Raw genomic sequence first — 16,705 nt, 5'->3', positions numbered from 1 at the left:
GATCTTCTCAATATTATATATTTAAATATGTAATTATGCTGTATAACAAAATTTTAAGTTATGCAACCCAACATGGAAGAAAAATGAACATGTGTGGCACATGTTCTGAAATAAATATTTTTATTTTCTTTCCAATCTTGTCAATGACACATTACGATGAGAATACAAAGTCTGACTGAACTCCACATAAAATATTAAAAGCTTTGCTTCTCTGGGACACAAAAATGTCTCCTGTGTTAAAGTTATTTGTTACTCCCTCATTTTTGTCATTTTCTGACCTCCTTTTTAACCGTCATTGGTGAACCTCAAACTAATCTGCTCCCCTAAATTACTAGAAAGTGAAAAACAGTACTTGGTTGACCGTCTTGTCCTGGGGGACTGCAGGTGTGCAGAAGTTGTAGAGCTGATTTTCAGACACACTGTCTGACCTTTGTTTATTCTAAGAAGACGAAGCAGGGGATGGGGTGATAACAACGAAAACCAGAGGGGGAATGAAGGAAAACAAGGGTGATAGGGGATTAAACAGAAAAGAAACAGCAAGAAACAATCTGATGTCTGTTATTACACTGAAAGGCATATGAGAGATGTGGGATATGAGTTTGTGTGACCTGCTGCCACTGGAAAGAAAGCACCATCCATCATAACCTGTGTGAGCTCCTGTTTAAATTAGAGGCCGGGCTACATCAGCAGGGGACAGCTAACACGAAGGGCAAACTAACCTGCCACTGAGGGCTGCTGAAAGTGGTCTAAACTACTGAGAGTTTATTTTAAAAAAGGATGAATAAAACAACTTAAATTAGGGTTCAATGTTGCTGAGAGGATGATGTATGAGAGAGACAATCATCTCTGAAAAAGCTGTAAACTGTAAGTGTGAATATTTGTTAACCTTTATTTTACCCTACAAAAACACACAGAGCATGCATTGTATTTTTCAACTATCTGCTTTATATTCATTCCCATGTGCAGACATGCTGCAAAGTAACGCCAACATCCTCTCCTGTGACACAGTTCTTACAGATTTCCTCTGCTCAGCTGTGGTTTGCCCACTTTGAACAAACAACAATTTCAGTTATGATGAATTGGATGTAGTTTTACATTTTAGACTTCACAAAACCTGTGTATATGTTGTCGCTTACCCATTTTCCAGACACTGCCTCTGAAACAGCTTTTTTAATTTCCAGTGAAAACCCTGTAAGCTATTAAAACAAAGACATAAATTGATGTATCTGATTACAGTAGTCCTTATGGCATACTCTGATTTTGTGTGTGTGTGTGTGTGTGTGTGTGCGTGTGTGTGTGTGTGTGTGTGTGTGTGTGTGTGTGTGTGTGTGTGTGTGTGTGTGTGCTTTTGAAAGATTTATCATCTTACAATCCAGCACCACACCCCAGGTAATACACTGAGTGATGGTCTGTCTTTGTTTTTAGGTCCCCTGGGTAAATGTTGTCGATTTTGTCCATTTGATGTCAGACATTTAGTAGTATGTAGTTTTAGAACTTAGTTTTGAATTATTCAACTGAAGGATAAACTGAATAAAATAAAGATATAATATTGTTATGTTCCAGTTAGGTCAATGGCAGAATCTCCCAGTAGCTTTTATGAAGCTGACAGAAGGAAGAACTCACATCCCAGAGCAGCGAATACGTCCAAACACAAAGACATTCAAGCTTACGACTAAATAATTACATTTTATCACTTTGAACACATTTGTTCATTAGACCACATGAAATGGTAATTCCATTTTATGCAGCAAGTTTTTAAAATATTTCTCGTTAAATAAAGCAGCGTGATTTAAACTGCAGGACTACCACTTTTACCTCATTAATTTGAGCTAATGCTTTTAAGGTTCAGTTTTTACCAAAGTTAGCAGCACTCAGCTATTAATCAGTAGCTCTCCCAATTTTAATTCAACATGATTGGCTACAGACTCGTGAATGGCCGATATTTTGCAGCAAAGTTGTTTCATTGTTAACTGAAACATATTTATCTTGTAATATAAAGTATTAATTATTTTCTGGAGAGATAAATTACAGTATAACATTTTTTTAACACCCCTAAAATATGAACTGACAAAACAAGGAGAAAAAATGTTGATAGGAAAATTGTAGAGGTTCTAACATCCCTGACGAAGTTAGAATGTTAAGTACATGTAGAGGGTCAAAGGTGAAAACTCCAGCATTTCTCAAAGTCTAGGAAACAACTTTATTTGAAGACCAACTTCAACTTTTTGTTTCAGCTTGTGGCAATAAGATTGTTTCCTCATATTTTGAGCTTTGTTGAATTCTTCACCCTGACTGAATTAGTATAGAAGTGTAAAATTGAAACTCTTGTGCTAAACTAATGAAGATATAGATCTTTCCTCAGATTCCATGGAGATTATAACTCAAAATATAGTTAAAGCATTTTTATTTTGAAGAATTAAAACAACATATCAGGTTATCTAAACAAATTGCTTGAAAATCTGTGATATTGAATGTGATATTATGCTCGTGTTTTGTTTGCATTGTGTATCTGTTTCTTGTTTCCAGAAGGGAAGCAGACTGTGACCATATTACTTGAGCTTAATAACCTCCTTTTTATAAAAAAAACATCCATATGTTGGTGCAAACTTTTCGACCCAGTAATGTTATGTCTGCAAAATGTCTTTCAGAGCTCAATTACAGCTTTAAAAGGAGTACTGACTTCGAGCAAATAGGACATGGAGCAGCATTTCCACTCATTTCTGCTACAAGATGATTTCTATCATCTTGTTCTATATGAAAGAAAGAAAGAAAGGTGACTATGCATTCTGTGGAGGAGCAGAACTTACTGTTGTTTTCTAGTGTCGGGAGTATTTGTCTGAAAAGGGCAAAACTTATGCAAAATTATACATATGTTTCACCATACTACGGTTCAACATATCTTTTTTTTTCTTTGTAGTGTATTTAATTGTGGTAGAGGTTTTGTTTGGCGCATGATGTATTTATCATAAACCTGGGAATTCTGTTTATTTATTGTTTATATGTATGTGATCTGTGAATTTGTCACATATGTCAATGCTTCGTAGGGTTTTGTTATGACAAATAGGTCAGAAAAGTACCGGGGATAGACCTTCAAAATCAAAACTGTCTCAAACTCAAACTATTTTGCATTCCTGCCCATGAGTGCAGCCTTATAACTTATGATTCAAATTAGAATTTGTTCTCAGAAAACCCCACTGCATTAGGTGCTGGGATAATTCAGCCTTTGTAGTCTGAAATGAAAATGTGGAGCGGGAAATTGTGTTCGCTATGTAATTGTGTGGTGAAATGTTTTATGCAAATTTGGCAACCAGAAAACAGTAAACTTAGATTTTAACTGAAAGATAAAAATGTTGATAAAGTTATTTTTATATTAAAAAGATGTGATAAGATTCCAAGCCCACAAGTGGCTTCGGTGTTTGTGTCTGTGATGGTATTTTCAGGTATTTTGCATTTAATCTTCAACATAGCTGCCTGTCTGGATTAAAAATTGATGGATTGAGGTCGCATTTTCTGTCACTGCTGCTTTCGTTGTTCCTTTCTTGTACTTCTGATGAGGAGAAACAGCATGAATTTCTGTTATCTGCATTAGCAGAGACAGAGCCCATAATGTGATGGGGGATGTGTTGCCCCTGCACTGTAGTACTGCTTTTATACAAAGAGTTTTCTGATTCTTCATCATGGCTGTGTTCAGAGAAAATAGACACAATAAACTATAACCACTTCAGTCTGTGAGGAGGGATGGAAAGACACAGAATTTGTATGAAGCTGTAAATCTATAGGATTGTGAAAATGTATTCCATGGTCTTTTCTCTTAACTTTTCTTTTGTCACACTTAAGAAAAACATCCAAACAAACCAACTTAGCCCTAAGTAAAAAAATAAATAAAATATAATATTAAAACTGTCTAACCACACAAAATAGAGTAAAACAATTCAAAAAGCAACCTATTATGATCTGATCTAAACAAATTCAAAAACATAAACCCTTTCCAGGCTGGAAAGGGTTACAAGCTCATTTCTTTGAGGCTTTGAGACTCCTGCAAAGAACAGCAAGAGCCATTATCCACAAGTGGAGAAAACATGGAACACAGTTGAAACCTCCCAGGAGTAGCAGGCCAACCAGAATTACTCCACTTCATCCAAGACTCATAGTTGAGGTCACCAAATAACTCAGAGCAACATCTACTGCTCTGAAGGCCTCACTTACCTTAGTTAAGGTCACTGCCTGGTCTCTTTCTGATTGTTCAACAATAAGAAAAAGCTGAGTAGATGTCAACAATGGGAGAGTTCCTTGGTGAAATAAACCCTGACCAAAAGGAACGCAAAGGCCTGTTTTTCATTTTCAATACAATAAGTATTAACAATACTTATTGTTAATTATTGCAAATGCTTGATGGCAATTGTTGCTGCCAAGGGTGTCAAAACCATTTATTAGTTAGGGGCAATTCCTTTTCCTTTGTCCAAGTTTGTTTGGAAGGATTTTTTGTTTGTTTGTTTTATTCAATTAAATCTACATGTGATATTTTCTCAATTTATCTTTGTGCAACAATAAAACTTATTGGTTAACCGAAAAACAAAAACAGAATAAATCTGTGAGGAACAAAACACTTCCTTCACATCCTTGTATGTGCTTTAAATTGAGTTCTTCTCATTTCCCTTTAGCTATGGAGACATGGTCCCGAAGACAATTGCTGGAAAGATCTTTGGCTCCATCTGCTCCCTGAGCGGCGTGCTGGTGATTGCTCTTCCCGTCCCTGTCATCGTCTCCAACTTTAGCCGCATCTACCACCAGAACCAGCGGGCAGACAAACGTCGAGCTCAGAAGGTGAAGCTTACTGTCTTTAAAAAGGCATGTCACCTAATTTGAAGGGAATGCAGGTTGTGAATTTTAAAAAGCCTAAAGGATCAGGATGAAATATCTATTGAGCTCATAGGATTACATGGAAGATTGAGGTTTTTTTTCTTTTGTATAAACATTATGTGTTTAAAAACGAATCACAAATGTCAGTCCGTCAGAATAATTCAGTATATGCTATACAACCCCAATGACTGCAAGTTTGTTTGTTGCTTGTCACATGGAAACTAATTTAAAAGCCTTACACATGCACAATTCCTTCCCTTCAGACACATAGACAGATGCACACTTTAGTTCGAAGTGCTAAATATTACTCAGCCTCTCACCACAGTTCCCCTGTAGGCTTGACCTTTCCACAAGTCTAGGTAAGAGCGCTATTAAGTTGGGGAGCGGCCACTGATAGCTAATTGACAAGAGGAATGTCTGATTTGAATCCACATTAATGAATGTTCTGATTTGAACCTCTTCAAACATAATGCACTGACCTCCCTTGCAACTCAATAATGTGAAGGTGAACTGAGCCTCTGGTTCCCATCAGGGCAATTTATTGGTTGTTCTTTAGCATAGAAATTGAAATGGTATATGAATACCACAACATGTTTTTAATTACATATTTTCAATGATTGCAGAGTTAGTAATTATTCCATTAATTGAGAGAAGAGATTGGAATAAATAAGTGCTCACTTCATCCTGCTTTTTTTCAAACAGAAATGTAGCAGTGCATTTCTGTTCTCGGTTAAGTGTGCACACGTTTACTCTTATCCTACATTTTACTTGTTTTCAACTAGTTTGAAATAAAAAAAGACTTGGGTAAATAAATAAGGGTGAACTCAAAGTATAATTCATCTGTCTGGCAGTGAAGATGAAGGGAAGAGATCAGAAAACACAAATGTTAATATTTTTCAAATTTATGAACAAAAATATTTTATATTTAATTTTCTGTAATAACTATAAACAATGTTTATAGAGAAGCAAAATAAGAGCAAGGTAGTGTACTCCACTATAGTATGGTTAAGTCTGGCCAGGTTAAATTATTGTGCAATATATCACCCTCAGCAGTGAGCAATATTCTGTACAGATCCCCAATGTATTCCCTCATGCTGCTGGTGAAGGCCTTGGGGCTGAGATTGATTTAGGAGGACCAGCATGGGCGCTTAGAGACAGGGGCCAGGGTCCCTGTAACAACTGGTGATGGGCGCTGGACTGAAGATATAATACTAAATCAATTTCCTATGAATATATGTTCCAGCAGAGAAATTGAAAATAATTGGTCCCTCTAACAAATTGAATTTAACAGTGTTTTTAGCAATGAATGAAGGAGTTGCTCTTTGAGTTTCAGTTCAGTCATGATCACAGTTTTCATCTGTGGGATCAGGAGTCTGCAACTAGCTCTTTGGCTCACTTAAAATGTTGAACAATGTAATATAGCCCCTATTATTTTTTTTGTCTGTTTGCTTGTCTTTTTTTGTTTTGTTTTACTTTATTTTCCCTCTAGAGAACTTTCAGATGCTGAGAAAAACATGAAGCACGAGTCACTCATTTGGAGTGCTCTCTTTTTTCTGTTGTGACCATATACTTATCTGGTAAATGCTCACAACTTCAAAATGTTAACAGGTCACTAACAAATTACTGGGTTTTTGCAACCTGTTTTTATTCACACCTGAGCAAACATTCCCCTCACATGCCATCTGTATTTTGTCTGCGTGACAATTTAAAGAAACAGACTGAGGATAGAAGAGAGGGAGAGATCTAACTCTGTTCGTCTTTTTCTCTGTCATCCATTTCTTCTGCTCTCCTGGCCTCTCCATCCTCTCTAAGTCTCATTTGTCTTCATTCTTTTATAACAACTCTCTGCTTCAGGCACCTTTTACAACTATGCACTCGTCTAGAAATTTAACTTCACAAAAAGCTCTTTTCACATTGTAATTGTTGTCTTTCAGAAAATTTGAAATTGAGCTTAACGAAAGTGATTGTCTTCTAATTGTGTCAGTGTGTGACTTAGTGCACAGCATATTATTCGTTCTTCATATTTCAAAAACTGCCTAATTGCCCATAAAAACAAACCCTGATATTTGGTCCTAATTCACCAATAAGTAAAAAGAGCTTTCAGAAAGGCTTCTTCTTTTATTCATGCAAAAATCAGTCGTGCAGCACTCACCATCAGAGTGATGGTGAGTGTCAAAGCAGTAAATGGATTGAGGTCACGCTCCTAATGGGACAGCAAAGTCAAGTGGAGCTACACTGCAACCTGGAAGGTTGTTGAGCAGGAGAAAAAAAACAATAATAAAAAGACAGGAGACGTGAGGGCAAACCAAGAAGACTACAGGATAAAGAACAGGATAAAAAACAGGACACAGAGAGGACAAAGAAATCACAGAAAGTATGACGGAGAGCCATTATACTGGCTTATGAGAAGAGAAAATAGAGTTGTTATAAGTAAGAGGGCAACATTTCCAAAGTCAGCGGTCTGGATGCCCGACTTCAGGTCTGCGATTGGTGATAATGGAGCTGAAAGTTCAGGCTTTTTCTGTTCGGTCAACCAAATCAAGTATTATCACCTAAATCAATCTACATAATCTTACCTTTAACGGTCTGTATACTGATTAATGTAAAATAACCTTTTCAGCCATGAATATCTTTGTGATCAATCATGTGGCATTTACACTCAGAGGCAGAAAAATAACTTTTGGAACGCATACATTTAAATAATGCCAATATGGGTTCTGGTGAGAGAGGCTGCCTTTTTATTTGAGTAGAGGTCAGACGAAATGATGATGAATTGTGAACAATAAACAACGTCAATTAAATGAAATCTAGTTTTTTAAAAATATTAACCCAGAGCAACTTATTTAGATAAGTGACAAATCTACAGAAAGTAATTAAAAATTAATTGCTGCCAGATGGATGTACAGACTTTCATTAAAATCAGTAAAACACAATGATTATTTACTGTAATAAACCACCTTACCTATAAAAGTAACATTTCTCTTGAAGTATTTCTTTTGTCAGTTCCCAAAGTGCTTCGGGCTGACGAACATTCTAGATTAGGAATTTTTACCTGAGCTAAAATATTATACTTATGTAAGATATTTTTTGTTTTCTTTTGTTTTCCCAATTTTACAAACCATTTGAGGTTTATTTTGTCTTTTGGGAATTTAAAGACTCTTACTCATTGGAAAATAAATCATGCAAATTGGACAGTGGATTACACTGATGTTTCTGTAAGACCCATTCAGGGACTGTATATGACACATTCATGCCTCAGTACTTCAGACTGCCTTTGAACTCTTCAGATGTTTATTAGGAAGGTTTTTCTTCTGAGATCACTGGTTCAGTGGGTGCTCAGAAAAACATCAGTGCAATCAAATCCAGACATCACGCACTTACGCATCACAGTTAATTTTTATTTCATAACATTTCTATTTTTTGTTTCAGGCGATGCTTTTGATCAAAAATTAAAACAGTCTGCAAAAAACACAGTTTTCACTTTTAACATCATATGCTTTTAGCTAAATGAACAAAGAAAGAATGATTAATCTTGCTTCATTCTGTTATTTTCATGTGTCACGCACGCAGAAACGCTACCAGTATTATTACATCTCAGGTTGCAGCTTTCCACACGTCTTCTTGAATCCAGAGTTTGACTGGCAACTTTTGAAGCATTCAAACTTATTTCATCACTCTTGATTCATGTCTTGGAAGAAGAAATTGCCCAAAATACATTTATATTTACGAGGGGGCAAGCAGGACAAGGTTAAAGAAATCACTCAACTCATGTGTCCACGAGCTGGGGAGGAAGTCACCCTAATGTCCTCTTCATTTTAAAAAATGGCCCAAGCTATTCCTCTCTTATTTCCTGTCCATCTCCTTTGCTTTGTTCTGTTATGGCATCAGCACTTTAAAACAGGTTTATCTTCTGGACTCAGAACCAGGAAGCTCTATGCAAAAAAGTTAAACACATATTTTTTTTCCCCTTAAGAAGCAAAGTAATATGTTTGAAAGAGGAGAAAAATAAAATTAATTTGTAATGTCCTCATCAGCAAATGGAGTGGGATAATTAAATATTTTAAGCACCACACCAAGTTTGTAGACAAGTTTTTTTCTTATGATTTCCTCCTCAAGATAAATAGTCTGCTAGCATCAGAAAATAAAGATAACCTAGAATAGTTGTGAATCACACAAGACAGATTTTTTTTTATTATTCCCTAAAGTTTTGTGGTTGCTTGTTGGCTTCACCAAAAAAAATTCTGAGAAATTGTGAATTGTTCCAAAAGTGCAAAAAATTAATCAAATCAAGTCCAAGTTCCAATCTCCACTCTGACTTGCTATCTGATGCTGCGCAGATGGAGCTCCAGCTTTCCTAATGTCAAACTGAGTGATGAGGGCTTTTTAACAGCACTTAATTTGCAAATTTTCAAAAATCGCAAGACTTGATCATAAATTGCTGCAAAATGTGTGTCATGGCTGATCACCAACATAAACGTGTCAAGCTTTGGTGCATATCCATAATCAAAAACAAATTATGTAATGCCCTTCTGGTTGTGAATTTCAAAAAACGTTTCTGTTTCTCATCAATGTCTGCTCAGCTCCTAAAACTAACAATGAATGTTCCTACTCTGAATGCTTTTGTGTGTTTTTTGGTTTTACACTCAAATAACATTGTTGGATACATTTTTTATAGGATTTTAAATCAGTTATGTCATTTACAAGTGGTACTTATGAGCTATCATAGTCCATCTGCATATGTGGCCACAGAAAACTCTCTAAAAGTCCAAAGGTGGATTAACTAGCCTAATTATGCCAGTACTGTTGATCAAACTTAATTGAAGACAAACTATGTTCATCTGTTACATTTTCCCAGGCAAATATCTCAAAGTTTTATTGTCCTGTGATTAATCATCACTTTTAGTTTCATGCAGTGGAGAAATATCTCTTTAGTTTGAGAAAACCACTTGAAGTTGTTCTTGGCTAACCTATGCATTTCTGAAACAAACAATATAAAATCTAACCAATTCAAAACATTGATGCACTGTTTGCTGGTAATAATCCTGGTCCAAATTTGTATTCCTTTGTAATCCCTCATGAAAACAATCCCTATGTGTATGATGCAAATTAAGACTGGGTATTGAATTGACATGTGATATATTGCCATCAAAACACAACATTATCAATAAAATAATACAATAATAGCAGAAAGTAAGAATGATCGTCTAAATCTATATAACAAGAGATTTTTTTCTGTCTGTCTCCTTTGCTTTGTTCTGTTGTCATATCGGCACTTTGAAACAAGTTTTTCTTCTGGTAAATCTATTGATGCAACAGACTCAAAATGACAAACTTTTGATGTTAGAATTTCTTCAAACATTTTCAATAAGAGGACAGAAACAAAAGTAGTAAAATACACACACACAGTGCCTTGGAAATTTATTTCTTCCCATGAAACTTTTTCACATTTTATCAATGACAAACACTAACTTCAGTGTATTTTACTGAGATTTGATGTTAAATATGGCATGATTAAAAAACAAAAGGAAAACAATAGATGGTTTTCAAATCTTTTAACAACCAAAAATCTAAAATATCTGGTGTGAATTTGTTTTCAACCCCATTTACTCTGGTTTCTCTAAGTAAAATTTTGTGCTAATGCAGCTTTTGAGGTACTTTCAGTTCTTCCTCATAGAGGGGTTTTGAACTGTCAGTGAGAGCTACTGTGTTGCAATTTTTAGATTCATCCGTTCTCTGTCTCATATGTATCAAATGACAGAATTCCCTTATCAGCACGTCATTCCGCTCTGATGAGGCCCGGTGTTGAGCAATTCATTTAATTCTGGTATGCTCAAGGAGGAATGCAAAGTTTCAGGATAGTAGCTCTGAAAGGTTTGATTTGGGAAATCCTCGTTTTGAGCATTATTGGCCCGTTTTAGGTCATATTACAATCTCAGTGAATATCAAATTTGGACTTTCACTCTGAGATTATCATTTGAGGTGGACTTTTGTACTCTTAAAGAAATTATCATCTGGGAATTGCTTTTGTTTTCTCTCGGACTAGTTTTGTCTAATGAGAAAATTTGATCATCTGAACCATTTAATTCAAAATAAACTCTTTCTAGGGATTTCTTCCATAGAAGAGGTCAAAACTAATGGACTCATTGTTTTTGCTTCAATCAGGGCTAAAACCATAAATCTTCTTGCAGACAAAGTTAGAAGTCTGCAAGAAGATTTAATTGTTAGAAGTTGCAGAATACTAATTTGATGAAAACACAACATATTGCTATAGGAAAAGTAATGCTTCTTTTTCAGCTTCAAACTTTACCTTCAATTTAAGGCTGTTTTTTATGGGCTGACCTCAGTCATTAAAGTTTTGCGTTTGAGACGTTTGAGACGTTTGAGACGATTTTCAGTGGCAACACTTTGCTATAACTTAGTGGAATCCCAGAATACACTCCATTCAAAAATTATTCAGAGTTTGCTGGGTGAGGGAATTTTCTTTTTCTCGCTTTTGCTTGCACAAAGACATTCTATAAAACTCATTTTGGATAAGCCAGTCCTCAGGACCCAACATCACTCATACTCTTGTGGTTTAATGGAAGTTAATCCCTGCTGCAAGGTTTCTGTGTCTGTAGGAAAGTGAAAAGTAGCAAAAGGATGCTGTTACAACAACATAAAAATGTCTATGGACTCAAAAGGCAATGCTCAGCAGTCCCAAATGAATGAATTATGTTTGATACCACATACTTTCTGAAAGATTTTAGTGAGCATTCCCCTCCAGACACAATATGCTGCAGAAACAGCTTCCATCACACTGAAAGAAGAAAAACCCCAACGAAAAGCAAACATAACTTCTTGGATAGCTGTGAAAATTACTATGCAGTTTTGGTGAATAGTTGGCAGAGTCTTTTTATTAAATAAAGCCTTAGACATCTTCTGTGACCTCCTGCCCACTTTGTCTGACCATCCGACCTCCTTCTCTTCCCACTTCCAGAAAGCCAGGCTGGCCAGGATAAGAATAGCCAAGTCTGGCAGCGCCAACGCCTTCCTCCAGAGCAAGCACAACGGACTCCTCAACGAACTGCTGGAGCTGACGGTGAGAAAACCCTCCAATGCTCTTTGACACAGAAACAGAAAGAAAGAAAAGGCATTTTCAGATGTTTTCATTAAAACTGATGTGCTGTGCCAGCAGATTGTATTTCCATTTTCGACATTAATATTATTGTTCCTGGGTTAAACAACCCTCTGCTAATTATTTCAGTCCATTGCAACTCAATCGCTTGGAGGCAACAGCTTCACATATGAACTACAAACACATACACAAGCAAAACACCAACAATTATTGCCACAATTAAACAAAGAGTAATTTAAAAGTAATTTAGAGGCTATAAAAGAGCAGCAGAATCAGAAGTCATTAAATTCTTGTTGTCAAACTGGGCTTGGCTGATAGTAAGGGGGTTATGTGTATAATCCTCTGTGGTCTGTGTTATCAGCATAATCACACTGAGTGCCTTTCCTTGTTGCCTTTCAGAGAGTTGATTTAATCCCCTTGTGTGGAACTATGAGAATAGGATTTGTTTTGTATTGCTTGTTGAGGAGCTCTTGATGATAATTAAATGATTAGCACAATAAAAGGCTATAGAAAATGTGAAAATAAATCTGGGACTGAACAAGGTGATCCTGGAAAGAGTGGAGCTTTCATTTCGACCTTATGCTTTCTCGAAACATGAGCACTCTGCTTTCCAGACTTGGGTAAAAAGATCCTTTGGTGTTAACTATTTTCAAAAGAGCTATTAGCTTGTCAGTCATAATTTACAGTGCTGTTTCTAAAATGTTCACCATGATTACAGGCTGCTCTGAGAAAGAATGAACCAACAACCAGAAGGAAAGAAAACACAGCTTTTTCCTGTGAGCCAGAAGGATGAAGAAATACTGTAGTTTGAAGACAGTACAGTGTTTTAATATTTGCTTATTTTGTTGATGATAAAACTAACAAGAAAAACTTCAACCATGAATTTGCAACCAGGATTCTGTGCAAAGACTTTAGTGTTAAGAGTGGTTGTCTGGTTTGGCTGCGTTTTATTTAATTTAACAAATAAAATCTGTAAACTGTGGCATGCATTTGCATTCAACTCTACTTATGATGATTATCCTGACTAAAATCCACTAATAGCAACTACTAAAGTTAAGTAAACTTGGGAAAACACGCAGAATGCTCTGTGTAGAAGAAGACGAACACTGAAAATCACCCAGAACACATCATCATTATAATCATCATAAAATATGCTGGTGACAGTATCATGCTTTGGGAAAGCTGGACAAAGTTGATGGGAAGATGAATAGAGCTAAATAAAATTAAATGCTAGAGAAAAGCCTTTACAATTCTGCATATGACTTGAGATTGGGGCTGAAGTTCACTGTAAAGTAGGACACCAACCCTGAACATACACTGAGACAGGTTAGATTAAAGAATATTGATAGTTTGAATGGCCCAGTCAAAGCTCTGACATAAAGCCAATTGGAAACATGTCGCAAGACTTGAAACTGTTGTTCAAAGTTGTTCTCTATCCAACCTGACTGAGAAAATGTTCAGCTGTAATCACAGCAGGCAGTAATTTGGAAGAATTGTCCAAATCTCCTTCTGATGTGGACATGAACACATGTACAGGTTATACTCCGCCTCTTGACCATGCAAGGATGAACAGGTATAAACGGTGAATCGATGGGTTTGAATACATACACACTTTTCAGATTTCTTCATGTTCTAAATTTTCCCACACCATGTAACTTTTCTCTCCACCATACAGCTATGCAGAGGTTTTCAACTCTATTATCTCCAGGGCTGGTGTCCTGCAACATTTAGATGTGTCTCTGCTTCAACATACTTGAGTCAAATAATGAGGTCATTGGATCGTAGAGAACTTCACTGTATATTGGATCAAATGTTTGCGGCCATACATTTGACCAGGTGTGTCGGACCAGCATTGGATCTAAAAGTTGGAGCACACTGGCCCTCAAGGTCTGTATTTGAATACCCCTGCTGTATTAGTTTATCTGATAAAATCACATTTAAAAACACAGAAGTTAAACGTCAAACTATAACAAATTTCAACTGGCTTAAGAGTACTTTCACATTTTAGCTGCCTATGGTTTCAGTCGTCAGTTACTGTAATTTCTATCTTTGCAGACAATATTGGTACTGAATTGGCAGGGCAAAGCAGAATGAGATAAGTGGTACCTAATGTTTGTTTATTTTGGTCACTTTTAATTTTTCTGTATACAAGTACAAAAAGAAAAAATATGCAATGCTGAACAAACAAAAAAAACACAGAAATGCAAAAAAAAAATCCTCTGAATGGGAAGATCACCAAAGTGTAGACTGAAAAAAGTGTAAAAGGAAGCATAATTTTATTATATCTTCACTTTGTTGTACATGCAGCATCATAAAACTCAAAACAGCTGAAACTTTCCTGTACATTCTTTGAAAATGCAAAGGAATTTCTGCAGTTTGCAGACAAACTGATACAAGAAAATATACAATTACAATCAAACTGTATTTTATGTGTTTAGTAAATTATTTTTATAAATTGTTATAATGAATGAAAAACAAAGTTTTAACTCACTACATTTATTTCACGCGTAAATCCCTCTAACTGTAGTTTTGTCATTTTTGTCTTAATCTTTAGTCTTTAAACAAACCCAGCTTGTTTCTTTAAATTCATATCACTTCTGCATACACTTTTGATGGAGTTTAATGGCAGTAAGGAAGTTCTGGAAATTTTTAAGCTGTCAAGCTATTTCTTCCATATGCTTTTAAATGAATCGGTATCCACCTGCACATATCAGGCAACCTGTTTTCTGGTACAGCAGATGTTCATCCCTGCTCCTTTCCACTTTTATGCTTACCTTAAAAAAAACTCACAACCACCATGGAAAAAAAAAAAGTGTTTGGTAATGCATGAGCAAATTGCCCATATCCTTCCCATCCAGTGCATCACTCCTGTTTTCAGTGACATACTCTGTGATTTGCAGATGGCTACCAAAATCCATTTGGATCTAATCGAGTCCAGTGTGAAAGCTCCTGGGTGTCTGGAAGTGGTTGGAATTATCATATAAATGCCATCTGTGAGTGCTGAGCAAACCAGCCTATCCCTCTGTGTGGGTCTGTGATGTGGCTGCCAGCGTCCTGGTGCATCAAATTACAGTGGTGTCACTGCTGACAGTCAGTCAGTGGCGCTTCACGGGTCTGGGGTGAAAGTGAGGGTGGAATATATGACAAAATGACTGGTTCTCTCACAGCTTATAGTTAGATTAGAAGTTCACAGCAGGCCTGTTTGCAATCGGGTGATTTTATACTTTGACAGCCGTTTATTGGTTACACAAATCAGGAGCTCGTTTTCACAGAGGGAGATTTATTGATTATGCTGTCAGGCTGGATGATGACCTCTCTAGGAGGCCATTACAGCTTTATCCATTTGAATGCTGATACTATAATATTTGCTTTTCATATCGGAGTGACAGTTGCCTTTGTGTTCACATTTGGAGCCTGGTTTCTGATGGATCAAATGCTTCAAGCATGTTTGTTTCTGAGCTAGTTCAAATGGCTCTGTTCATCATGATGGATGTTATTTTGTTTGTCTGTTTTGGAAGCAGGCAGATCATTGTGATGTTTCAGGGAAGCAAAGAGGAGTGGTGATTAGATACTTTAAGAGCTGCAATCATTTCGCTGATCTAATGTTAACCAAACATGTTCCCGGTTTGTCTCAATTAGAGATGAAAGCAGAAACTCCCTTTTGGTGAAACTCCTTTGTTTATTCATCTCTTTATTAATTCTGAAAGTTACCACTGAACTATGACAGGTAGTGCACATTTTAAAAAATTAAAGTGTCTTATTTTGGCCAGTTTAAGACAGTAATCCTATTTCAGGCAACTGTTGACAAGAGTCATAAGTTTGTTGAACCACCTTTTTCTGCAAACTTATCTCCATTTTCAAATCTACCAGTTTTGTATATATAGAAACTAACATTTTATCTCCATAGATCTTTGTAAATTAGCCTAAAGTCAGCTTTAATATCTACGTACTCTTGAAATACAAATCTTTGTTGAAGCCCTCTTCATTTACAATTCTTTGGACCAACTATTATCTGTCCCAAAGACCCAATGCAACAACGTTGCAGAAGCAAATATGGAATCACTTTGAGCTTTTTATTACTCTTTTTTATTGTTTTTATGGCATATATTGTACTTTGAAAGATAAACTTAAACCGTCAAGGCAACTTAGTGCATCACCTTGTGGTTGAGTTAGTAAGCAAAGGTTTACAATAAATGGAAAAAAACATCCACTTATCCAGTTACCCTCTATTAAATTAAATTCATAAATTTTCACAATGATGTAAATAATAAAAAAGATGGCCAATTTTATAAAATATTTAATCGAATTTAATTAGATATTATGCATTTGTTTGTTTGTCTCCAGCAGCAAGCTATAGCTGATTATTCAATGCTGAGATGCCTGTTTGTTAAAGAGCTAACAAGATTGAGAATAATTTGGTTTGTCCTTTGTACACACACACACACACACCAATGCACGCCCTCACCCAGACACACACACACAAACAAATACAGAAAGATGAAAAGCTTTTTTATTCACCGTCAGCAGGTTGTAAACAGTTAATGAAACTACCAGGAGTGACATTTTGTCTGTGTAGCAAGTTCTGTTTACTTCTTTGGATTCTTCTTTTTCAGAAAGAAAATTATTTTCCCTGCAGCTGTCATTTGGGACTTTATTTGAAGCAAGTTTTAGTTCTGTTCAACAATGACAAGGTTGATAAACAAACAGTTGATAGAGAGGATGGTCACCGCT

The 16,705-nt window shown here is 36.1% G+C and overlaps 1 protein-coding gene across 1 annotated transcript in view; it reads left to right on the top strand.

Annotated features, from left to right (window-relative positions):
* Positions 1-16,705, top strand: part of LOC129358544 (potassium voltage-gated channel subfamily D member 3-like) — a 74,926-nt gene that overhangs the window by 54,176 nt on the left and 4,045 nt on the right. The window contains exons 3-4 of the mRNA XM_055027672.1: positions 4,662-4,824; positions 11,837-11,938. Coding sequence (XP_054883647.1) covers positions 4,662-4,824; positions 11,837-11,938 — 265 coding nt within the window. The remainder of the gene's footprint in view (positions 1-4,661; positions 4,825-11,836; positions 11,939-16,705) is intronic.

The sequence above is a fragment of the Poeciliopsis prolifica genome, unplaced genomic scaffold (genome assembly GCF_027474105.1).
Source record: "Poeciliopsis prolifica strain line A6 unplaced genomic scaffold, Auburn_PproV2 SCAFFOLD003, whole genome shotgun sequence".
NCBI lineage: Eukaryota > Metazoa > Chordata > Actinopteri > Cyprinodontiformes > Poeciliidae > Poeciliopsis > Poeciliopsis prolifica.
This window is presented reverse-complemented; position numbering and strand designations above follow the sequence as displayed.